This window comes from Carassius auratus, chromosome 6 (genome assembly GCF_003368295.1).
Source record: "Carassius auratus strain Wakin chromosome 6, ASM336829v1, whole genome shotgun sequence".
In the NCBI taxonomy this organism is placed as follows: Eukaryota; Metazoa; Chordata; class Actinopteri; order Cypriniformes; family Cyprinidae; genus Carassius; species Carassius auratus.
In genome coordinates this window covers 13,875,391-13,901,382 of record NC_039248.1, presented here as the reverse complement: position 1 = coordinate 13,901,382, position 25,992 = coordinate 13,875,391, and the positions used below count along the sequence as shown (strand labels likewise).

Below are 25,992 nucleotides of genomic sequence, written 5' to 3'. Positions count from 1 at the left end.
TAACAGAACATTATGTATTTGCAGGCAGGGGGAGAGCAGTGCTTTCCCATATCCCAGGTGATGGTCCAGTAGTGGAGAGGGAGATGCAAACCCTGGGCTCTAGAGCACCTGGTCTTCAGGATCCCTTGTCACCTAGCAGGCAAGCAAATGCTGGGTGTGTTGAGAGTCCTCCAGTCAGACACCTGGGGATTGAAGCTCTTGTACGGGCCTCACAATTAAGTGTGTACTACGTGGCATTGGGGTCAGAGGAGAGTATGTCCTTAGCCAGTGACTATTATGGCAGTGTTTTGAGCCTCTATCGAAGAAGGACCTTTTCCATTTACAGTTTTCAAGAATGAGTGCTGGCACTCTGGATATGAAAAGGCATAAAGTAACTAGAATTAGGTGGCACAAAATAAATGCATTAAATTTAGATAACAGGTCTAAAGAAATATTTAAAAAATAGTTTTCGTTACCCTATTCTTCATTTATTGTGGACTTATGTCTGCCATGTCATGTCACATTATGTTTTTTTTTTTGTTGCTTTTTTTTTTATTTATTTATTTTTTTTCACTTTTTTCTATTATTCCTACTTCCCTTTGACTCCTCTTGCATTATTTTTTTTGATATGGCTTTTTTACTTTCAAACCTTTTGTATGCCTTTGTATGTGACATTTGTATTCTCATGGCAGTCTCATTTAGATTTATTTCTCTCCAATATTTTACATCTCTTAACGTGGTATGTTTTCTAATGCATGTTTTATTGGATAACTATGTTTGACCATTTTGCTTTTGTTCACTGTGCAAAATGCATTATTAACAAAAATCACCCATTTTGCCATTTTACTGTTTTTATTTTTTGTCATAACGCAACATTTTCCACCATCACCCTCATTTCAGGGACCAGTTGGACTTTATAAAAAGGGAAAAATCTCCATTTGTCCAAACCCAGCCATTCCAAAATGCTCAAGGTCCCATTACCCTAAGTGATGAAGAGCCAATAACTGATCCAACAACTGCCCACAGTGGCACCAATGCCTCCATAAATGGAGCTGAGCTACCTGTTAAACTCACAAGCTCAGCTCCATCTCAAAGCAGTGGTTACCAAGAGAAATACTCCTGCCAAACTCCAAAAGCATCACAGGCAAGTTCCAAAATCTTAGACAAAGTGAGAGCTTTTGAGGAACAAAGACACAGCAGTAACATACCAAAGTTGTCTTCATCAAGACTATCTTGGGGCTTCAATCGAACATCATCCTGCAATCCTGAGGACATTAGGAGTAAATCAGGTAAGCTCCAAGACAATTCCAAGAGTGATGTGGCACTCAAGAGGTCTTTCTTCAAGAAAAAAGCATCCTCTCTGGATGAACAAACAACCTATGTACAGAAAAATTTTCAAAGTAAACTCTCAGAAGAGCTTCACAGAATAAAAAGACTTGTTGGAAAGTCCAATATCAAGAAAGCCTTTTCAATGGATCAACTCACACAGACTGACAAGCAGTCCACTGAAAACACTGATTCAGTTCCAGCCCAGGTCATTCAAAAAGTTGAAGAGACTACTTATTCAAAGGATTTACCAGACTCAAAAGAAAGATGGTCAGCCTTGCCAAAGGAGGAATCACAACAACTACAGAAAAAGAAACTGGCAGATGAATCAAAACAACCTGAAAGGAAATCACCTCCTGATATTACAGAAAACCAGTGGAGGAAACATTCTAAGCCCAGGCAGCTGATGGACAGGCAGGTCATCAGTGAGAAGGTCACTTTCAGTAAAATACCAGGACAATGTTCACCAATGGTGCCAAGGACAAATATGTCCAGCAAATTACCAAAATCACTTGCAGAAATACCACCTTCTCAACCCCTAATGCAAGGAGGTTTGGTGCAAGCACCCCAAAAACCTCCAAGGTTGTATGATTCCATTTCCGTGCGCCCAAAGTCATTTAAGGAAAGGGAGGAGAAAAAAGACTCATCGCCTAAAATGGCCATACCTACAATTGTGGTTGAAAATAAGCCTGTGGATGAAGAGGCGCATAAAGCAGAGAAAGGTCAAAATGAAGTTAACAAACATGAAGGAAAAATAACCAGGAGAAACAGAGGTAACACTTTTTCCAATAAATAACACCTTAACATTTAGTAACATTTAAAATCTGTTTACGTGAAAATTAAATTTTTTAGGCAACAAATGAGTCTTGCTGCTGTTTGTATTGTTTCATTTAGAAGAGCTTCATAATAGCAATATGGTTACATAAATGCATGTTGCATGTACAATGACCTTCAAAGGTTTGTAAACAACCTAGGTTGGGACAATATCAGCATAAAACCTTTTCAACATTAATTTAAAGTTAGGCTAATTAAAGTAACATTAAGTATCACCAAAGAGCAGCAATAATTATTTTCATTTTGATTGCAAAATAAATAATAGATAAACACATTACATTCATGCAAGGCAGTTATCATTACTTAACTAACAAATATGTGTATAATCAACAAAGAATAAATGTAAGCAATTTTTCTGAACCAAACTAATAGTGAAACATTACTGGCTAGCAATCCTAAAACTGTATTTCTGAGTACTTCTGCTATCTTTGGCTATAGTGGAAAAACCTAGTAAGTGTTTCCTTTTTAGGCCACGAAGTACACCACACATTTATAGTGCTCCTTGTTACTTCATGTAATGGCAGCCTTGTTTTATTGTAATGGTTAAGATTATTGTTTTTAATTGACTTGAAAACTAACCACTGATAAAATATAGTTTAGATAAACATTAGGATGTTTTCCTTAAGATCATGTTTGATAACTAATTTATGCACCTTCCTCCATCTCGCCATCTGTGATTATGCATCCATGTGTGACTGGCCACCATGTCATTTTGAATAATACAGAATTTTGATAGATTTAAAATAATTAAAAAGCATTACTATGTATTTTGAAACTGTCTATGAACCAGCATGAATCTACATGTTTCTAATGAGGTTGGATGTTTATTGTACCATTCTGTGGGTGACAAAAAAATGTAGATTTTGACCATAGACTTTGCTTAAAAAATAACCACTCTAGCAAGTAACATAAATTGTACAGCAACATAATTATTACAGTCACATTTTGGAACACAGCAACAAGTGAAAACAAGCTTGCATAGCTAGAAGTGTCTGTCTCAGACTTGCACTTAGTATGTTTCAGGCTTACAGTGACAAAAACAACTCACTGGCTTTTCTTTTCATCCATAAATAAATTGATCAGTGTCTTTCAGCTTGTCTTTGAAAAAAACATTTTTATTTTTAACTTGAAATATTGCTTGTACTGAGAAGACATAATAGAGCAACATCAAGCATATGAAGTTAAAGTCATGGGAAACCAGGTAAAAAGTATCAACAAATCTACCAACAATTACATTTATCCTCAAAGAAAAAAACAAAACAAAACAATGGCTTTTACAGGGTTTTTTTTTTTTTTTTTTTTTTTTTTGAGAATTGTTTAACCTAGAAGCAATTGTGTGACAAATTTCAACAAAGGAATGTTCCTGGAATTTTCCATTAAGTCACAGTGTTTGTTCTGCGCTTGGGACACTGCCTTTCCTAAGTGGAAAAACTTTGATTAGATCAGAGACCACAAGGTAAATGTATTATCTCCCCAGCTGTGGTCACTTCGAAATCTTGTTCAGAGCCATCTGTGTTTGTTCATTGGCCAAGATCGAATGCAGTTTGTCTATTCTGTTGCTAAGCATTACACTGCCATGACAACATAAACATTTTTTGGAAATTAAACCCAAGTGCACTAATGAACTGTGAAAGTCGAATCAGATTACTGACATTCATTACCACAACGTGTTTTATTGTGCTGATGTTGATTGCAATTTAATGACATGATATAATGGCGGCTTAAAGGAATGTTTTTTTTGTTAGTAAGGGAAACAACCTGATGTAATCAAGCAGCCCTTCACAACAACAATTTGCATAAAAAGTTCAACTACATTACAAATCTCAGGATTTCTTAGTGTTTGGAGGCACTGATTTGGAAGTCTTGGCACCTTCTGAAAGTTATTTCCTCATATTTTTTATTTATTTTTTGTTCAGTATTTATCTTTTCCTATGCAAATATTTTCTTAATTTTTTCTGAATTATTTGGTCTTATTTTTTCCTACTTAAAAATATTTTTCTCTACTGAGAAAATAAGTTCCTTTTCAGTCGGTCACTCTCATAGGTTCCCTTTCAGTCGGACACTCTCATAGGTACTCGCCTGGCCTGTCCGGCAATTCTTATATGGTCTGTGGAGAAGCTGCCTCTGCCTTACACTCTACGGCACTACTGCAAATTCTTCAGGCTAAAGCAACGAGTGACCTGCACGAGGGTGGTCATGATCCAGGATTTCTAAAAGAGCTTTGAACCACAACTGATCTCGCGCTTCAAGCATCGCAGGGTCACAGCAAGCTCTGTGGGTCATGCGATGTCCACACTGGTTGAAGGAGCATCACTTCTGGTTGGGTCTGGTCAACATGAGGGACACCGACAAAGTTCAGTTCCTCGGGGTCCTTGTGCCCCAGATCATCCTTTTTGGCAACATAGTTGAGAACTTGGCCCACCAGTCCATCCACTGTTCGCAGTGCCCCAGCCTGCTTGTCACCGAGGGCGGCCCCTTGCATCCACCCCTGCTCCTGTGCCGCATCCACAGCAGCCTCAAGCAAGCAGTGCCATGGAGCTGGGCATAGGCAGGCCACTCTGCCCGTCCAGGCCCCGGTCAACCTGGTGGTGAGCAGAAGAGTGAGAGGCCTTGGGATGGGCATCCCAGAGAAACAAGGATGCACCTCACATCAGTGAAGGTGGCTGATGTTCCTGTCTTGCATGCAGAGATTGCAGTCCTATTGGTGAAGGATGCAATAGAGCTGGTCAATCCTTCCACACCTCAGACCATTGCTTGGGTCCGCGTCCAAAGGATGAGCATATCAGCATGAGGTCCTACCCTCTGGACTGTCCCTGTTGCTCTGTGTCTTCATGAAAGCTGCGGAAGTAGCCCTTGTTCCTCAGAGAGAACAGGGCATTCACATTTTCGACAACCTCAATGACTGGCTCATACTAGCTCAGTCTCAGGATCAGTTGTGTGCACACAAGGACTTGGTGCTTTCGCACCTCAGCAGGTTGGGCCTTCGGGTCAAGTGGGAAAAAAGCAAACTCTCCTTGGAGAGAATCACTTTTCTCAGTATGGAGTTGGATTCGGTTGAGCATGCATCATGCAAGAACGTGCTCAGTTGGTGTTAAACTGCCTGAATATGTTCAAGGGCAGGACAGAGGTCCCACTGAAACAGTTTTATAGGCTTCTGGGGCATATGGCAGATGCAGCAGCAGTCACGCCACTGGGGTTTCTTCATATGAGACCACTTTAACAATGGCTCCATGACCGAGTCCTGAGGTGGGCGTAGCTACATGGCACTTACCGTGTCTGAGTCACACCAGTCTGCCGCCAAACTTTCACTCTGTGGTCAGACCTTGAATTTCTCCAGCAAAAGTGCCAATAGAGCAGGTCTCCAGGCATGCTGTGGTTTACACAGATACCTCTGCCACCAGCTGGGGGGCCAAGTTCTACGTACTTGCAATGTCTGGGGTTTTGACGAGCCCCCAACTGCAATGGCACATCAATTGCCTACAGTTGCTGGCAGTGCACCTTGCCGTGATCCATCTCAAAAGGTGCTTACGAAGCAAGTATTGTATTGGTCCTCATGGACAACACTGCAACCGTTACGTATATATACTGACAAGGTGGTCTAAGCTCCCATCGGATGTGACAACTCGCCCACCACCTCCTCCTCTGGAGTCAGAAAAATCTGAGGTTGCTTTGTTCCATTCACATTCCTGGTCTGCACAAACAGGCAGCCGACGAGCTGTCACAAGCTGTGCGACATTTTCGGTCAACGATTCATTCATAGAGTTCAGGACAGCTGACTTCCATGTAATCCTGAGGCCTTGCCCCTGGCTATTTTCGAAGAGAGTTACAATCACCTCTAATCTTCTATATGCACCTAAACGGTTGTCCATATGTGTAAGTGCTTCTGAAACCTCCTTCAGGAAGAATGGGGCTTCCGCAAGCTTACAATTACCATGTCATACCAACTTTAACAACTAGATGCCACTATCAATTTGCATAATTAATAATAACTAGTGCTGTCAAGTGATTAGTCATGATTAATCACATAGAAAATAAAAGGTTTTGTTTGCATAATATATGTGTGTGTTTTGTGTATATTTATTATGTATATATAAATACATGCATGTATTTGCATGTCTACTTATATTCATATAACTTATATTATAAATAAATATATTTAATATATAAAAAAATTCTGAAATATATACATGCATTTGTGTGTATTTATATATAATATAATTATATATAATACATATATACAGCACACATACATATATTATGTAAAAAAAAAAAAAAAACTTTAATCGCGATTTAACATTTGACAGCACTAATAATAACTAATTAGTGGCTGATTAGTGAAGTAATGTTACAACAGATTTCTTTTTTTTTTTTTTTTGACTTATTGTCTAGTTACATTGCAGAAGACCAACAAATTGAAAAACATTTATCAATATATTTTGTTGGTCACAATTTAAATAATATCTGAATTAAAATAATGCTAATATTGATGATAATGATGATAGTGATGATAACGATAATATTAAGATAATGCCAAGAGTTTATAAAAACACACAGTATTAATAATGGCACTGAATTTTCCAATGATGAAGGTCACCAAACATCTCTCTCTCACTCATTATGAGAGAGAGTTTCAAATAGAAGGTTTTGCACTGATTACATTTATAGAGATACATTTTTAACAATTAATTTTTTAGAGGGTTTTATTTAAAAAAAAATAACATGGTCAAAATTTGCTTACATTTGATTAGTGACCAACAGATTCCCTTATTTGCATTTTACTGTTTGTTTGTTTTCTTTCTTTAGTCCAGCTTTTATATATGAATAGCAAAACTTTACATGTAGATATTTCTGCAAGTAATTCTATTTTAAATTAAGGCATAAACTTTGGATGGTACACAACTTGTAACTGTTCTTTTCTGCCAAGCAGCTCTTGCTGAGTCATCTCTGACAATTACCAGACCAATGCAGGATGTGAAAGTCAAGGCGGGAGAGATGGCCTTAATTGAATGTTTCATAACTGGGCCACAGACTGTGGATGTTGATTGGCTGGCCAATGGGAAGCTGATACAGCCAGCACTATTTGATTGTAAGATGCAATTTGATGGGCACCGATGCAGTCTTCTGTTCAAATCTGCACACGAAGATGACAGTGGAAGTTATTCTTGCAAAATCAGTTCAGCTAAAGGTAGGAGTCGTAACTACAATCAAAAACTGAGCATAGCTCAATCTTGCATCATTAATGCATCAATATTAGCATGCCTATTCTTTAATTTTATGTTAATATTGCTTCTTAGTAATGCTTATTTGCTTCCAATTAATTGATATTAACTGTGGTTCTTGTTCTTGTTTGTATGGTACAGAAGAGCTCATTTGCACTGCTAATCTTCTGGTGATTCCATCTAAGGAGCCACTCTTTACACGGAAACTGGAGGCACTGGAGGCTACCGAGGGCCGTTCTGCACAATTTGATTGTAAAGTCAGTGGATCTCCCCCACCTGAAGTAAACTGGACTCATTGTGGTAAGACAATAATAATAATAATGTTTTTATTTCCCTGAAATAACTTTGTTTTAGTCATTTCTATGGAATATGAGATGTTTTTCAACACTGATTGAATATACATTCTTCGTGTCCTAGAGCAACCTATTGTGGAGAGTGATAATATTCGCATTCTCAGAGTAAATGGGCGATACTCTCTGTTCATCACTCACATTAACAAGGAGAGTGAGGGACTGTACACAGTATTTGCTCGAAATGTTCATGGAGAAGCAGAAAGCTCAGCTGAACTATATGTACAGGAACCACGACAAGCCATATCTACTCACATGTAAGAAGACAAACTCTTCTTAACAATGTCTAAACAAACAAACAAACAAACAACAAAAAAATAATTCTATATATATATATATATATATATATATATATATATATTGTTAATTTACTCTTACTTTTACCCCTTTTCTGACTCGTATATTTGTTTGTTTTTCCCTCTTCAGGTCAAGGTTAGAGAAGATGCCATCAATCCCTGAGGAGCCTGAGGTGTTTGAGGGAGAGGTGGAACACAGGACAATGCCAGACTTCATAAAACCCCTCAGTGACCTGGAAGTGATAGAAGGGAAAGAAGCAGTATTGAAGTGTAGGGTGACAGGCCTGCCATATCCCAAAATCATTTGGTACCACAATGGCACGAAGATAGAAAGCTCTGATGACAGAAAGATGATACAGTGTAAGTCCACAAAACATTTTAAAGGATGTTAATGGCCCACCTTTAGTTTAATAAGGCTATATTGACTTCTAATTGTGAGGTTCTTATAGGTTTTCTGCTTTTATTGTCTCCCAAATACATATTGTCTTTAATTATATCCTATCATGTACTTTTTCTAGACAGGGATGTTCACAGTCTGGTCATTAATTCTGTGTGTAATGGCCACAGTGGTGTGTATAAATGTGTAATCTCCAATAAAGTGGGAAAGGCTGTCTGCTATGCTCATTTATATGTTGCAGGTAAGGCTGAACTTTCTGTATTATATATTAGTATTGTGACATCCCATGTGTCGGTCTCACTAACATTGTAGTTTCTTGACAGTTAGCCTTCCTGAGCCACCTGATGGTCCTCCAGTAATTGAATCTGTAACTGGGAGAACAGTCTCACTGAGCTGGAAAATACCAAAAAACCTAGATCCAACCATAGGTATATATTTTTTTGTCTTTAACTGAACTGGTTTGAGAGCTCCTTCAAATCTGTGTTTTTTAGTCCTGGTCCTGGGGGCCCACTGCTCTGGACAATTTTTATATCTCATATATCTGAAAACAGCTGCTTTAGATTTTGTGTAAAGTTAGTTTATCATGTTTTATAATCAGTTATACTTAATTGACAACTAGGGAGAATGTGGTAGGACGTCACTTGATTTTGTCATTGCCAGTTGCTTATGCAGTCCTGCAGTGATGACACATTTCTGTAGGCCAGCGCAGAAGTTAGAATCACCCTTTTCCTGAAAGTCTGAGTGAGAATAGTTTGAAAGAGAATTATTACAAACTGTGAGACTGTAAAAGTGAGTGAAAAACGGTATTGTGGATGAGGAGGTGCTAAAATTCTAGCTCATTTGCAGGTTTACAAAAGTAAGTTGTCCCTGCAGTACTCTGTCGCTAAGACCTCATGTTAGTGATAGGCAGTTGGGTAGGAGAGATTATTGTCTAGCCCTTGCACTGGTGGACATGACTTTTGTTAAGGCTCAGGCCTCTGTGGCTCTCTCCGACAGCGACCGGAGGGCACCTTCACTGGAATACTGACATTCTTATGGACTACATTACCCAGTGGCCCCGTACCTCGGACTAATCACCACCAGGTGTTCCTCATTCCATGCCCTATTTAAGCTGCAGCCAAACACACACACACACAGTGCAAAGTCTTGTTTTGCCTGTCTGACATTTCTGAGCATTTATCCCTGCCTGCCTTTCCGTGTATTACCTTGAACTTTTCTGATCCTGACAATTCTCTACCGCCTGCCTTACTGACCCTTTGCTCTGCCCTCGACTTGTCTACTGTCTGCCGCCTGCCCCGATTCAAGCCTGGTAATCGACCCTGTCTTTGATTGTTTCTGATATCGCTGACACTGCTGTCTGAAGCCTTCCTGTTATCACTACAAGTTCTTAATAAACATTGCACATGGATCCGAATGTCTCTGACTCCACGTTACAGAAGTCTTTCGCCACCTCAGGATTCAGCGATGTTCTCAGAGTTATCCTCCGAGGTTTCTGCTCAGGCCTCCGTGCTGGTCACATATCAACAACAGCTACAGAGACTCACCTCTCTCACAGAGGAGCTAGTAAAGATGCAACAGACTCTCCATGTGACTGCCCCAGCAGTGAGTTCAACACCAGACGCCACGCTCAACACTACCGTTTCGACTAACGCATCTCATGGCATCCGTCTCTAACTTCCAGAAAAATATGATGGTTCCCCAAGCAAGTGCAAGGCTTCCGAATGCAATGCTACATCTGCATCAACCAGCAACCCCTCTCTTACTCTATGGATGAGAGTCGGGTGGCGTTCATCTGCTCACTGTTGACCGGAAGAGAGCTGGAATGGGCAACAGCGATCTGGCAAGGTAATCACATGTCTTTCCCCATTTATGACCATTTCATTCGCCAGTTTTGGAGAGGAGAGGAGTTAATTGTGCTATGTCAGGGTCGCAGCACCGCTGCCGAATATACCTTGGCCTTCTGCACCCTCGTTGCTCAAACGGGCTGGAGGGACGAACCGCTACGGCTCTTCTACGGCAAAGGGCTCAACCATGATCTACAGTCAGAGCTAGCCTGCAGAGAGGAGGGAAGGACTCTGGATCAATTAATGGATCTTTCTATTCGTCTGGATAATCTGATACGCTCCCGACACACTCGTCGACATTCACCAGGCCGGCCGGTCGCTCAAGGACTCCCCGAGCCAGAGCCCATGCAGATTGGTGCCAGAGATGCATTCGCCAACATCTGTGTCTGTACTGTGGGCAGGCCGGTCATCTAAGAGTCTCCTTTCCCATCAGACCCTCTCGCCAGAATTCCACAGAGATGAGTACCCACCTTCATTCTTTTGGGTACCAGTGGTCATTAACAATGAGGGGAGGAGAGTTGATACCGATGCCATGATAAACTCTGGGGCTGCGGGAAATTTCATTGATATCTTGTTCGCTGAAACTCAAGACATCCCTCTCCTTTCATTTGAATCCCGGGTGGCAGTGGCAGCACTAGATGGTCGTCTGCTGGTCTTAGGGAAAAATTGAATACATCACGCCAGATATCAACCTTAAAATTGGAGCTCTCCACACCGAAACCATTTGACTGTTTGCCATTTACTCACCTCGGAATCCCATCATTCTAGGGCTACCCTGGCTGGAAAGACATAACCCACGCATATCATGGTCAACCCAGGAAATTGTTCAGTGGTCTCAATCCTTTCAAGACCACTGCCTCCTTACAACTCTGCCATCCACTCATACCCAGGAGGAGGAGCGCAACTGTTCTGACATATCAGGCTCGCCTATCAAATATCAGGACTTAGTTGAAGCCTTCAGCAAAACCAAGGCTTCCAAGCTTGCACCTCATCGACCCGTTGACTGTGACATTGACCTCATCCCAGGTTCCACTCCTCCCAAGAGCAGAATCTTTCCTCTCTCGCAACCTGAGTCACTAACCATGAGGGAGTATATAGAGGAGGAGTTGGCCAAGTGCTTCATTACGCCATCCAAGTCACCAGCTTCAGTGGGGTTCTTCTTCGTCAAAAAGAAGGATGGAGGCCTTCGGCCTTGTATCAATTATTGGGCACTCAACGAGATCAGTGTGAAGTTCCGTTATCTGCTACCTCTGGTTCCGTCGGTCCTGGAGCAGCTTCGCAATGCCCGGTACTTCACTAAACTAAACATTTGCAAGGGGGATGAGTGGAAGACAGCCTTCTCTACAACATCCAACAACTACAAGTACCGGGTTATGCCGTTCGGGCTTCCCAACAGTCCTTCTGTGTTCCAGGCCTTCATTAACGATGTCTTGCATGATATGCTTAACTAATGTGTGATCGTCTACATCGACACCATCTTGATATACTCCGAATCCATGGAAGCCCATGTCAAACTCATTCAGCATCAACTCAATGCCCAAGCTACAGAAATGTGAGTTTCACCAGACACAAATTTCCTTTCTGGAGTACATTATCAGTGCAGAGGGGGTAGCCATGGATGAGAAGAAGGTAGAGGCGGTGTTAGATTGGCCTAGACCATCCACAATCAAGGAGCTCCAATGCTTCCTAGGGTTTGCAAACTTCTATCGTTGCTTTATCAGAAATTTCAGTGTGGTAGCTGCACCTCTCACCTCTCTGTTACAGGGAAAGAGCCAACGTCTCACGTGGACATCTTCAAGCGAGCAGGCTTCCTCCGCACCTACTGTCACAATAATCAGGCAGACTGGAGTCGTTACCTTCTGCCAACTAGCTACTCCCTTCCAATGTGTTCTGGGTTTCCAAGCACCCTTGTTTCCCTGGGCGGGTGAGCCCTCGGAGCTCCCCGCAGTTGACGACTGGATGAGAAGGAGCGAGGAGACTTGGAACAGAGCCCATGTCCACCTTCAACGTGCCAAGGACGTTGGGTCCGCAGGGCCAAGGAAAAGGCGGATCATCACCGCAGATCTGGCCCTCGGTTCACTTCTGGTCAGTGGGTCTGGCTTTCCACCAGAGATCTTCGATTCCGGCAGTCCTGCAAGAAGCTCAATCCCAGATACATGGGTCATTACAAAATCATCCGGGAAATAACCCCAGTTTCATTTCGTTTAGCATTACCTGCCAGTTACCGTATCTCACCCACTTTTTAACCATTGCTGACGCTGTTGTCTGAAGCCTGCCTGTTGTCACTACGAGTTCTTAATAAACATTGCACATGGATCCAAATGTCTCTGACTCCACATTACAACTTTAGAGAAGAGATGATATTGTAAGGGGGAGGAGAAGTTAATGTTCTTGGTGAAGGATTATTAGGGCACATTAATAATAAAAATAAATAAAGAAGATTTACATTGATATACAATTTAAAATAAACACTGCAGTGTCCCTTAAGAAATAAGAAATGTCAATTTTAATTTCATGGTGTCTTTAAACCAGTTTTTTTTTTCTACATGAGAGAAATTATATGTGTGTATATCAAAGAAAACATTTCAATGTCTATAAATATGTATGTAATGTTTGTGAATTTCCTATGTCCATGTAGAATAGTGTAGCTATTGGATACAGTGTGCCAGATGTTTACGGCTCAACGGCTCATCTACAGGAATAGTTGTAGTACTCTGTGTTTTCCATCCAAGTGTAGGATACATTTTGTAAGTAATTATAATTATTAGCAATATTATTTCAAAACAATAAAATAAAAAAATATATAAATATAAAATGTAACTTTCCTTTGTTATTTACATTGTTTACATATTCCTGATGATCAGAATTCCTCCTTAATAGCACACAGTTTATCCCTAAGTTCCAAAGAAGTCACATTTCTATCACCTTTGATATAGAAGCTTTATAACAAATTAAATTTACAGCAGAAATGCTGAAATATAATTATATTTTTAGTATTAGTTTTACCTCTGTCTCATTTATCTTTCCCTGCTCTTCCTTCTAGCATTTTCCATGTCTTTTGTTCATTTCAGATCCTGCTTCACTTATGTACATTGTTCAACAACAAGCTCTAGGCTCCACCCAGTGGACAACCATTGCCTCCAGCCTCAAAGACACCTCTTACACTGTCACCTCTCTTTCTAAAGGAGTGTGTTATTCCTTCAGAGTCCTTAATACTACTGGAAAAGCATCCAGCAAACCCTCCCAGCCCACTGACCTGGTCCAGCTCTGTGACAGAGGTATTGAGAAGATTTGTGCTTGAATTCTGTCTGTACTCACAGCAGATAAATGTGGTGATATTTATTACTTTCTGGTGACATGTATACTGATTATAACCTTGATGACACATGTGTCTTTTGCTGTTTTGCACTTTTAATGACTGCAGCTGTCATTTACTTCACTGTAAACCATCTCAGCAGGCCAAAGCAAACCCACATAAACCTTTTTGCTTGTGAAATGCTGGCTGTGTCATTGCCTGATGAATGCACATTACATGTAGACTTGTTGAAATAATTTATTAAATTATTATTATTATTATTATTATTATTATTTTTTCATATCACAGGACAGTATTTACACAAAGCACCAGTCATTCTGGACAAGCCTGATATTGTGTATGTGGTTGAAAACCAGCCTGTCACCATCACAATAACCCTTAATCATGTCCAAGCAACAGGCACATGGAAAAGGTTTGTGTGAAATGTTAACCAAACATTGAAACTGCAATATAAATTGTGGATATTAAATAAGTCATTGTTTACCAGAAGGGGAGTGATGCTTCTCAACAAACCTGGTGCATTAGAGATGACCATGCCTGATGATGACCAGCATGCCCTACACATTGCCAAAGTGAAAAGCACGGATGTAGGTCAGCTGATCTTCATGGCAAACAACCAGTATGGCAGTGACCTCTGCACTCTGCAGGTGGCAATGGCAGGTGAATGCCCTTTTTCTGGCCACACATTTCTTTTAAACTCAGAAATATTAGGTGCACATCAGCGACACTGCTTACAGCAGTAAAAGTAAGGTAAGTGGGGGAGTATTATTTAGTATGTGTGATTATGTGGTAGTACTGTAGTAGCAAAAACCTTCCAGTACGTTCAACCAGGTGTCTTATTAAAGGAATAGTTGATATATATATATATATATATATATATATATATATATATATATATATATATATATATATATATATATGTGTGTGTGTGTGTGTGTGTGTGTGTGAGAGAGAGAGAACCTGGATACTTTAAATATAAACAAAAAATAAGCTTTCCATTGATGTATGATTTATTAGTATATGACAATATTTGGCCGAGATACAACTATTTGAAAATCTGGAATCTGAGGGTGCAAAAAAAAAATATATATAAAAATGTTTTCTATCACCTTTAAATGTGTCCAAATTAATTCTTAGCAATGCATATTAGTAAAATTAATTCTTAGCAATGCATATTACTAATCAAACATTACGTTTTCATATATTTATGGTATGAAATTGACAAAATATCTTCATGGGACACGCTCTTTACTTAATATCCTAATGGTTTGGCATAAAAGAAAAATCAATCATTTTGACCCATACAAGGTTTTTTTATTTTTATTTTATTTTATTTTATTTTTTTGCCTATTGCTAAAAATATACGCCAGCAACTTAAGACTGGTTTTGTGGTCCAGAGTCACATATATATGGAGCTCCGCACATGATCAACCCTAGTAGTTTAATCTGAAGAGATATGCCCACTTAGTGTACCAAGCGATAATCAAAACGTTGATCAACAATATTGATGTATAATCCAATATTACAATTCCAATAACATAACCTTTTAATATAACCTTTTGTGTGATGCCATTAGAATATGGGATATAAAGGTAGGGTTAAAGTAATATAATAAACTCATTGGAGTAATGAAACATCAAAAACATCAGTAACATCAAACAGTAACATGTTCATGTGACTTAAAACTCGTGACATGACTCAATAACTAATAAAATAAAATCAAAGACAGAGTTTATATATTTTTTTCTTTACACTTGAGTATTAAGTGTCTGTATTGATCCTGCTTTAAGTGTTCTATTTTAAAATGCTCTGTTGTTGTTTTTTCCTGTACATTTCAGTGCCTCCTTCATTTGAGACCATCATGGAGGACTTGAATGTGTGTGTGGGGGAAACATCCCGTTTTGCTGTGGTTGTAGATGGGAAACCTGACCCTGATATTCTTTGGTACAAGGTCAGATTGCACTTTTGATTCTCATGCTAACTGATAGTTCACTGAACAGTTTTTATTCTGTCCTTGGTGATTCCACTCATTTGTGAAATTTGACTTTCAGGACAATGTCCTTCTGACAGAGAGTAGTCATTTTACCTTTGTGTATGATGACAGAGAGTGCTCGCTTGTGGTTCTCAATGCTCAGCTAGAGGATGAAGGGGTCTACACTTGCACTGCAAAGAACCAGGCTGGGTCAGTGTCCTGTAAAGCTGAGCTTACTGTTCATACTGGTAAGTAATGCAGATTAGTTTGAATATGTCTTAGCTTAGATGAATTCACCCAGAAGAACTTATGTTTAAAGTTAAGGGGAATGTTATTTACAAGTCTATGGAATGTGCCCATTCAGATAGCAAAGTAAATGTGTGTGGGTGTACTTACAATTTCACAGCCAAAAATGTGGAGGAGGAGGAAGAGCAAATGGAAGATGAAGGCACAATTCTACGGAGGATGCGTAGACTGACTGATTACTACGACATACACAAAGAAATTAACAGGTCGGACACCCTGCCAAAAGGATAGTTCTGTTAATACTTTATTTATTATGTTCATTATTATATATTATATATATATTTGGATCTGACAAGTCTGTACTGTTCCTGCTCACAGAGGGGCTTTTTCATACATCAAGCGAGTGACACAGACAAATGGGCAAATATTTGCAGCAAAATTCATTTCATTACGGGCAAATACAAAAGCTTGTGCTCTGAGAGAGATGACCCTGCTGTCAGAGTTAGACCATGAGAAGATCATCCACTTCTATGATGCATTTGAAAAGAGGCGTGTACTGGTCATTATTACTGAACTGTATCCTTTCCCTCTGATTAATTATCCCTACTAAAGCTGTTACAAAAGATGTTTGCTTATGTTATTATCTTTAAATGATTATAAAGGTGCCACGAAGAGCTTTTGGAAAGAATAACAAAAAGAACAACCATCTTAGAATCTGAGGTTGGTGTTTTAACTGTGTATTCTGTAAATATTATTTGCTGCTGCATTATGAAAAAACAAAGTCAGTGAATTACTGGCAGATTAACATAATCCACAGAATTGATGCTCATGTTCTGTTTACAGGTTCGGTCTATCATAAAGCAGCTACTAGAGGGTATCATCTATCTTCACCAGAATGACATAATTCACCTTGATATAAAGGTCAACAGATAAAATTGTACCATTTACTTAATCCTTTGCTAATCATTGCAAATTAAAGTTTTTAACATTTCAGGGTTGTGTAACCATACAGTATGTGTGTCTTTCAGCCTGAAAACATCCTCATGGCAGACCAAAAAAGTGACCACATTCGTATTTGTGATTTTGGCAATGCTTTAAAAGTCAAACCAAATGAAGAACTGTACTGCAAATACGGGACACCAGAATTTATTGCTCCTGAGATTATAAACCAGTCACCCATCTCTAAATCTACAGATATTTGGTAAAAGACCAACGCTATACTTGCCTTTCTGACAGATGGTTAAGTTTCATTCTCTTTATTTGCTAAAACTACAGTATCTTTCTCTCCACAGGCCAGTGGGTGTCATCACTTACTTATGGTATGTATATTTGTAGGTTACACTTTATTTCGATAGTCCAGTTTATACATTCTACTAACTATATGTTTTCAATTGCATGTCCATTAACTATCATTAAAGAATTAGAATTCTTTAGACTTAGACTTAGTCGGACTTTAGACTTAATGTCTTAATCACTTAATGTCATTTAACAGACCATCTACAATTGCTCTAATGACTGGTAGTTGACAAAGTAACTGTTATTGCTAAGTTATTTATACTTAATAGAATGTCTAAAGTGGACTACGTATCAAAATAAAGTGTTACCAATTTGTACTGTACCACTGTTAGAGTTTTGCAAATAATGCTAGATGTGAAATTATGTACCATGTCTTTTTCATTCATATAATTTACAGCCTAACAGGAGTTTCTCCATTTGCTGGGGAAAATGATCGTGACACTTTGCTGAACATCAGGAACTATAATGTTGCCTTTGAGGAGAGCATGTTCAAAGACCTTTGCAGAGAAGCAAAAGGATTCATCATAAAGCTCCTTGTAGCAAGCAAACTGTAAGTGTTTATTGCACCACAGTCTCCAAGGTAAATATGTCTGACTGTTGTAATTGTCATGGAGTTATGCAGTCTTAAATTTGTTCAAACATTTGTACTTCAGGAGACCTGATGCCACAGAATGTCTTCTTCATCCTTGGTTCAAGGTAAGATGGAATATCAAACAGGGTGTAGTACTGCTTAATGCAATTTAAAAAAATCCTCTGGCTCCCTTTAATTAATCATTTTAGCACCTGGTAACTTTAACACCTACCTTCTGGGTCACTATATATGTGCAGAGATGTTGTTGGCTTGAAATGTTTTCTTAGTAATCTAATTGACATTTTTGCCTTAGTCACTGGTAAAGGGAAAGAGTATCAACACAACATTACATAAGCAAGTGTTAGCCCGACGCAAATGGCAGGTAAGCGATTTAAAAACCTATATATTAAAAAATTATAATTAATTATAAATTAATAATAAAATAAATTACTGTTAATTTCTTAACTTTTTTTTTTATTGCTGTTTCAGTGTTCGCTGATTAGATACAAATCTAAAATGGTGATGAGATCCATATCAGAGTTGCTGGATGACTCTTCAAGTCATGTGTCCCTTGCTGTGCCCAGAAACCTTAAAGGTGGTTCCCCACCTCCATCATCATCCTCCGATTCAGATGAGGACATCGATGAACTTCCTTTCATCCCTATGCCTCAAACAATGATGTTCTCTGGATCAAGGATGTCACTGACTGAGATCCATGAGGATGATGTTGATGTCATTAGAGGATCCGATGAGTCCTACCAAAAACACATTAATCGTCTGGAAGGCATCACAGAATGTCACACAGCTGATGGACAGAGGGATGTAGACCAACTGGAGATTGAAGAAAGGACTGTGAACTTGAAAGAATCCTTCCAAATGGGTTCGAGTGTAGAAGCTGGTCAGGTAGCAGGTAAATCCAGAAGAGCGCTAATGCGAAGAGGGAGTTCTGCTGATAGTGCTCTTCTTCTACAGATCACATCTGAAGATGATAATATGAACAATATTACAGAAGATGGCCAAAAGCACATGCAAAAGGCAGTTTCCATGGAGCTGCCATACAAGAACAATAGTCCAAATACAGGGAGGCGTAGCAAGGAAGATTATGCTCTAAAACTGGATCTTATGCGGCAGAGGTTGCTAAGAGGAGGCACTGTTGACAAGAACATGAGTGGTCTTCGCGGCCCCCTTCTTGAGACACTGGGTGTTGATAATGAGAGACGAACTGCTTCTTTGGATCGTAACTTTAGACGTGCCAAGTTAAATGCTTCAGAAGTTCCTCGGGCATTCTCCTCTGACTGCCATGAGGATACCTCTCCAAATATTAGGAAGAGGTCTTCTTTAAGGGATGGAAACTCTGAGTCAATTTCACTACATAGAAGATCTGGAGCCCCACTAGAGATTCCCTCCATTTTGTCTGGGGACCATAACTTGTTGGAAGCCACATCTCCTCTCTCAGAACAAACAAAGGATGGCCCAAAGCCTGTGTTTCCAAGAGAAATTTCTTCCAAACCACCAACTCCAGACATAGAAAATAAACAGGCATCTAAGGAAGAGGCTATTGGTGCCATCCAAAGTATGAATACATATCAGCCTGCATCTATAGTAGATGACAGTGATAAGAAGGTAGAGAAGATGGAAGAGCACATGCTCTCTGAAGACTGTGTGCCAGGAAAGATAAATAAAAGTACTGAATCTTCTCTCGATATACTTCCACATGACATATCTTCAAATTATTCCAGTAAATTGCAGGTAAATGGCAAAAAGGAATCATCTGTTGCAGTGTCACCCACCCCTATCTTGAAAATCTCAGAGCCAGATATTCAACCTAGCACTGGACATCCAGTTGTTTATGCTTCTGCTTCCTCTGCATATCACCCATCTCTTAGAACTGATATTAAAGATATTGATTCAGAGGAAATTTTTGAAGCAAGGTTTAAGAAGAGGGAATCATCTTTGACACATGGTCTAAAACGATTGACAAGGACCAAGTCTGAAGAAAACTCACCTGTTCTCCCACGGAAATCAAATGAAGAGGTTTATCGACCTCGCCCTGTAGGTGCCCCGTTGGAGTTTGGACCTAGAGGATTAAAGGAAAAATCCAAATCTGTCCAAGACCTCAGGGAGGTGGAGAAGGAACCTGGCCTAGGATTTATTGGAAGATTCTCTATGCGTGCCAAACTGCAATCAAAAAAATGGAAAGAGGAAACCTCAGATTCTGTAGCTAACAGACGTCGTGTTACCTGGGCAATGGGACGTAGCAAGTCCCTAGACAAAAAAGAAGTTGAGATAGGAAGCACTGATAACACTATGGATACAGAGAAAGAAAATCAAAAAAAAATTGTAAGAAGGTTGCTGAATCACCTGTCCTTGCAGTCCGACGTAAATTTGAATCGAATGTTTCAGGAATATTTTCAGTGCATAGCAAGTCAAAAGACACTAAGGATAGGGAAACTAAACCCCACAGTGATGAAGAAACTCTAAAAGAAGAGAGGCAAGACATAAAGAAAATCAGTGATTCGCCAGTTCTGGCACTCCGAAAAAAGTTTGAGTCAAAAGTATCTGGATTTTCATTAAGAAAACAAGGTCAGTCTGACAAGAGTGAGGGAGAGAATGAGGTTAAAAATGAGGAACAGAAAACACCTTTGTTCTCTCGTCATCGGCGCTCTCAATCTGATGGGATCATTCACAAGAGTGTGAAAAATCCAGAGAACCAAGTTCCCTCAAAAACTGCTTCTACATCATCCAAAGAGACATTGATCTCCTCTTCTAGTTCACACTCTATACAATCCTCTCAGAGTATGTATTATTGCGTTTTTTTTTTTTTTTTTTTGCAATAAATTGTTTGTTTCTTTCTTTTTTAATGATAGAAAACTATTCCAACACTTATTACTAAGCATGTAAGTTGTTACTGAGTATACCATACTGTAGCTAGTGTACTGCAAGTTAAACCTTGGAACCTGTATGCAAATGATGAAGACATTCATAACAAAACGACATTAAAGTAATTCATTGTTGACAGCTCCTGAAAGTGACATCAGAAATAGGTGGGACAGATGGGGTTTGTCCAGAGGCAAGAGAGACAGGACACCATCAAAATCAAATGCACCTCAAATTCAGAAAGAAGGTAAAACAAACACTTTTTTAAAAATAATTCTACTTCTGATATGTCAAGTGTCATTTTGAACAACTGCCACAGTTTTCATCAGCAACTCCAATTAACAGTTTATCCTTTTTCATCTTTTTTTTTAATTTCAGATTTTCCTCCAGTTTTCCATATTACACTAAAGGACCATGTTCTTCTTGAAGGAAATCCAGTGACTCTTAGTTGTCTTCCAGCTGGCAGTCCTGAGCCAAAAATATTATGGATAAAAGGTCTTTTTTTCATTTATTTGTTTTCTTTTAATTACAAAAACAGTAGTGTTCCACCAATTAACCTTTCTCCTGTACTCATAGATAAGAAACCTTTGGAGATTAATGACAAAATGAGCTTAATGGCCTGCCCAGATGGAAGGCAACTTTTGATGATCATGAAGACCTCTAAGAAGGATGCAGGAATATATGAATGTGTCGCCTCTAATAACCTGGCCTCTGCTACTACTTCCTGTATACTGTCCATAGCCTGTAAGCATTAGAAGGTTGCTTATTATTCAGTATAGCATTAATGCCAAGCAGATGTTTGGGTGTTCTCACATTTCGTTTATTACTGTATATAATTATCTTTCAAGTTATTTTATGATCCATATTTTGTGTTTATATCACATTTTAAGGTGTTCCAAAACGACCAGGAACTCCAGAGATTCCACAGATATATAATAACACTGCTCTGGTGCAATGGAAACCATCAGACTCCAAAGTTCCTTGCACGTACACACTTGAGAGAAAATGTGATGGTATGACATATGGCATTTACTTATTTATCATGTTCTTCAGTGTTAAATATTGTTATCAAATAAGTGTTCTCCTTTCCATTCGTTGTGTGCAGTGATTTAAAATTTCACATTTTTATCTGTAGGTGATGATAAGTGGGTAACTGAAGCTACAGGCGTGACTGATTGTTTCTACAATTCCTCTGTATTTCTAACTGGTTCCACCATCCAATTCCGTGTAGCATGTGTAAATAAAGCTGGCCAAGGTCCATACAGTAATGTTTCAAAGGGAGTGAAAATTAACGTTGAAGGTATTATGCATGCAGTTCAGCTGTAATATTAAGTTTGGATATGTGAATTCATTATACTTTTCTGGATTAAGGAAATGCATTTATGTGTACATAACTTCGGTTCTGCAGTGCCACTGCTCTCTCAGCCTGCTGAAATGAAGACACACCCCTCGTCTCCTTTTTCTATTGCTGCTGTGACTACATCTGCTTCTACATCAGAAGAACCAAGTGTTAGTCAGTCCATTAGTCCTATTCCTGCACAGTCTGATGGCATCTCAAATACTTCCTCTGAGATGCCCATTTCTCACTTATGCCCAAAGATGTCAATCCCTCCTCTTGTTTACCCCAAGCCAACAAGCACTATCAACATGGTTCACCCTGTTACCCAAACCCAGACAGTACCTGCAAGGTCATACACAGCTCCACCTTCAATAGACAGATCGGTTTCCCCTGTCCCTTCATATGTTACAGCCACTTGTTCAGTTGCTCCCACCCCTGTCTCTCCTTCTGTGATCTTGGTCAGCAGTATCAGTCCAATAGGAGAAGGAGCGAGCTCACCCACACCAGAGACAATTATGGAAAGAGTGGTATCCTCCACCAAAACTGAGACCACTTTGAGGCAAGGAGTTCCTCAGAAACCATACAGCTTTTTGGATGAGAAAGCCAGGTGAGAAAATAAATGAATTCCTATATTTGTTATTCCTTTATTTATTTATTCATTGTAGTTAATAATTTTCCATCTAATTATATAGTTCACAAATCAGTTATACAAGCATTTTCACACAACTCATTCATTTTTTGACAGGGGACGTTTTGGAGTGATAAGGGATTGCCGAGAAAACTCAACAGGCAAGATGTTTATAGCAAAGATTATTCCCTATGATCAGCAGGACAAGCAGGCGGTCATAAAGGAGTATGAGATCCTCAAGTCCCTCCGTTGTGAAAGAATCATGGCCCTACATGAAGCCTTTATCACACCTCGCTACCTTGTACTCATAACAGAGTACTGCACAGGCAAAGAGATCCTGTATAGTCTCATTGAAAGGTATGTATTGGCCCAGTATAGTCAAGATGTGATAGATTATCTATTATATTTTAACTGGGCTGTGAAAATGAAGTTCAGTGTTCTCAGATGACTCTTGTTTTCTCTTCCAGATTTTGTTACTCTGAAGATGATGTAGTGGGTTTCATTGTCCAGATTCTTCAGGGTTTAGAATATCTCCACAACTGCCGGATTCTTCATCTGGACATTAAGCAAGACAACATCATAGTCACCAACCTCAATGTTATTAAAATAATAGATTTTGGCAGTGCTCAAAGGTTTAACCCCCTATCCCTCAAAAAGTATAGCAGGGAACTTGGGACTCTGGAGTACATGGGTATGCACAACATAGAATTCTTAACCTGTAAAATTTCTATGTACAGTATAATGATTTATTATATATATTCCTGTCTTGATATGTGACATGATATGTGATATGTCTCGAAATGACCTGTTTCCTGCTTTCTTCAAGCTCCAGAATTGCTGAAAGGGGATCTAGTAGGACCCCCAGCTGACATCTGGAGTTTGGGAGTTCTTTCCTATATTATGTAAGTCCAGTATATAAAATAATTAAATTTGGCATCAAACAGAAATTGCAACCAACTTCACTGTTGTATTGTGGTATATTTTTAAGAGAAGCAGTAACATGCAATAGACAAATAAACATTCCTGTTTAGAACATGCAGTATTTGAGCTTCTTTTACTTAATACTATTTTTCTTTAAAATAACATCATTTATTAATTGTAATCTAATTTTAAGTCACTTTGTTTTAAACTGAAGGCTCAGCGGTAGACTTCCTTTCCAAGACAAAGACCCAAAATTGACAGAGAACAAAATCCATGCCGCAAAGTTTGACTCAACTAAGCTCTACCCAAAGGTTTCCCAAAGTGCCTCCACTTTTTTAAAGAAGACATTAAATGGCTATCCGTGGTGAGTATCAGTTGAACAACCCTTTAGTACAAGGGTTTTCAGACTGTTCAACTTCATTGCACATTTTAGATTAGGGGTAGCTCTTGGAGGCTTAACTTTGTGCAGATTTTTATTCTAACCCTATTCAAACACAATAGTCAGTGTCTTCAGGATTACTCAGAACTTCCATTCTTCCTGAAGCAGGGATGGAACTGTACTCCAGGAGTAGGGTTGGCTACCCCGATTTTGAATGTTTTCCCTATTGGACACACCCAGGCCAAATGATATAATACTCTACTAACCAGCTGATGAGTTAATTCGACTGGGTAAAAAAAAAAAAAAAAAATGAATATGTCCAGAATGTGCAGCTCCGGGAACAATTTGAAAACAATTTTTTAACAAAGTTTGAAAAGTTAAAAATGTGTAAATAAGCACTTCCCTTTTTAAATTCAACATTGACATAGTAAATATTATGTTTGTTTTGTTATGTCCTTAGTTCTGAAGAATAAACATAGTATATATCATAACTTGACTTATTTTATGGACCATTTCCTCAGGTGTCGACCCACCATTAAGGACTGCCTCAATCATTCATGGCTTCATGACTCATATCTAAAGAAGCTGCGTCGACAGACCTTGACTTTCACTACCACACGGCTCAAAGAATTCCTGGAGGAACATCAGCGCAGATGTGCAGAGTCAGCTACTAAACACCAGGTCCTCCTGAGAGCCTACCAGAGTGGGTCTTCACCCCAAACCTCACCAACCAAGCCTAGTTCACCAAGCACACCTATCTGTGAAGAAAAACATTGACTTTGAACAGGATAAGGTAATAAATTCCTTGAGTGCTGGAAAATGTATGCTGGATATTATACCCAGGGGTTTCCTTGAAGAAGTAATATGAGTATTATGAGAACAAAATAGACTATCCCTCAAATAATAATTACATTAAAAAAAACATTGACTACTGGTCAATGATGTTGATAATAGGAAAGTTGGTTGATGTAAACAAGTAACAGTTTGTTTCAAGGTTATGGACATTAAATTAGGAACAATACTGGATTCAGTTAACTTTGGATCAGTGATTGTACCAGGATGAATGTTTTTATAAAGCATACCCTTACGAAAGGAAAATATATTTATCAATATATTTCTTAAATTATATTGTGATATATTGTAATATATTATTTTCCCTTTTTGTTTTCTAATATTTTATATGTTTGAATACATTTAATAATATATTGATGATACATATATTATATAATATATTGCAAAATATACAAATGATTGCCGCTTTTAATATATTGAAATATATTGGAAAAAATAAATATATATAAGAATGTATGCTTAATATATTACATGATATTTTCCAATATACTGCAATATATTTTTGTTTCATAAGGGTAGTCATTTAGACTTTTTTTTAATTATTATTTCTTTTTGGAATTTTTGCCTTTTTTATCTAGGACAGTGTAGATTTTGACAGGAAGCAAGGGGGATAGAGAGAGGGAGACAAGATTGGGAAAAGTCTGTGAGCCAGGACTCGAACTCGGGACAAGATGTCGGCATGCTGCCAACGAGGCTATCGGTGCTGACATCATTTTGTTTTTTAATGTAGTTTGCTACATGTTATTCATCCATTTGGACTTAAATTTGATTTGAGAATGATTTTAAGAATTGCAGAAGCAGGCACAGTAATAGGGCCTGTTTATGAAAAAGAATACAATAATACTGTTACAGATTGTTTTCTTTAGAGAATTCTTAAAATACACAAACTTGTCTGCAGTGTAAAATGCTGATTTATTAGTGTTTTAAATATATAGAGTGTAAGTAACATACTGTTAAGCTTCATTCAAGTTTAGAATCATGCTCTGGTGTTTCAACTTGTTTCTAAATGCATTTATAAAAACTTGTCAAACAAAGAATGAAAATGTTTTCTTTTGTCAGCTCATTATGTCACTTCTATTACGTAGATCTCTTTGATGTACTTTTACATTTGATTTTATATTTCAAACTGTGTATATGGCACTATTTGGCATGCCTTTCAATACAATGTTTCATTATAGATTTTGTGCTGTTGTTTTTGTAAAAAAAAAAAAAAAAGGATGCCAACAACAACAATAGCCTAGGGTACCGTGATAGCGTATATTTATGTGTTTTTGATTCTTGTGAGAGTATTTCTACTTACTAAGTAATGATTCTTTCAGCAGAATTCTACATTAAATTGAAAATTAAAGA

At 38.6% G+C, this 25,992-nt stretch overlaps 1 protein-coding gene across 1 annotated transcript in view; it reads left to right on the top strand.

The window, feature by feature from the left end:
- spega (striated muscle enriched protein kinase a) overlaps window positions 1–25,857 on the top strand; it is a 52,180-nt gene extending 26,323 nt beyond the window's left edge. Inside the window, 36 exon segments of the mRNA XM_026262765.1 lie at window positions 25–154; window positions 880–2,078; window positions 7,067–7,324; window positions 7,500–7,658; window positions 7,776–7,965; window positions 8,135–8,364; window positions 8,523–8,642; window positions 8,725–8,829; window positions 13,317–13,523; window positions 13,850–13,973; window positions 14,049–14,221; window positions 15,400–15,512; window positions 15,613–15,781; window positions 15,940–16,045; window positions 16,158–16,355; window positions 16,442–16,499; window positions 16,623–16,700; window positions 16,808–16,980; window positions 17,072–17,098; window positions 17,473–17,625; window positions 17,729–17,771; window positions 17,960–18,028; window positions 18,136–19,972; window positions 19,975–20,442; window positions 20,666–20,770; window positions 20,902–21,018; window positions 21,100–21,267; window positions 21,414–21,536; window positions 21,659–21,823; window positions 21,932–22,469; window positions 22,608–22,847; window positions 22,958–23,181; window positions 23,317–23,392; window positions 23,626–23,775; window positions 24,312–24,583; window positions 25,221–25,857. Of these exon segments, the coding sequence (XP_026118550.1) occupies window positions 25–154; window positions 880–2,078; window positions 7,067–7,324; window positions 7,500–7,658; window positions 7,776–7,965; window positions 8,135–8,364; window positions 8,523–8,642; window positions 8,725–8,829; window positions 13,317–13,523; window positions 13,850–13,973; window positions 14,049–14,221; window positions 15,400–15,512; window positions 15,613–15,781; window positions 15,940–16,045; window positions 16,158–16,355; window positions 16,442–16,499; window positions 16,623–16,700; window positions 16,808–16,980; window positions 17,072–17,098; window positions 17,473–17,625; window positions 17,729–17,771; window positions 17,960–18,028; window positions 18,136–19,972; window positions 19,975–20,442; window positions 20,666–20,770; window positions 20,902–21,018; window positions 21,100–21,267; window positions 21,414–21,536; window positions 21,659–21,823; window positions 21,932–22,469; window positions 22,608–22,847; window positions 22,958–23,181; window positions 23,317–23,392; window positions 23,626–23,775; window positions 24,312–24,567 (8,549 nt within the window). The 3' untranslated portion in view covers window positions 24,568–24,583; window positions 25,221–25,857.
- The last annotated feature ends 135 nt before the right edge of the window (window positions 25,858–25,992 follow it).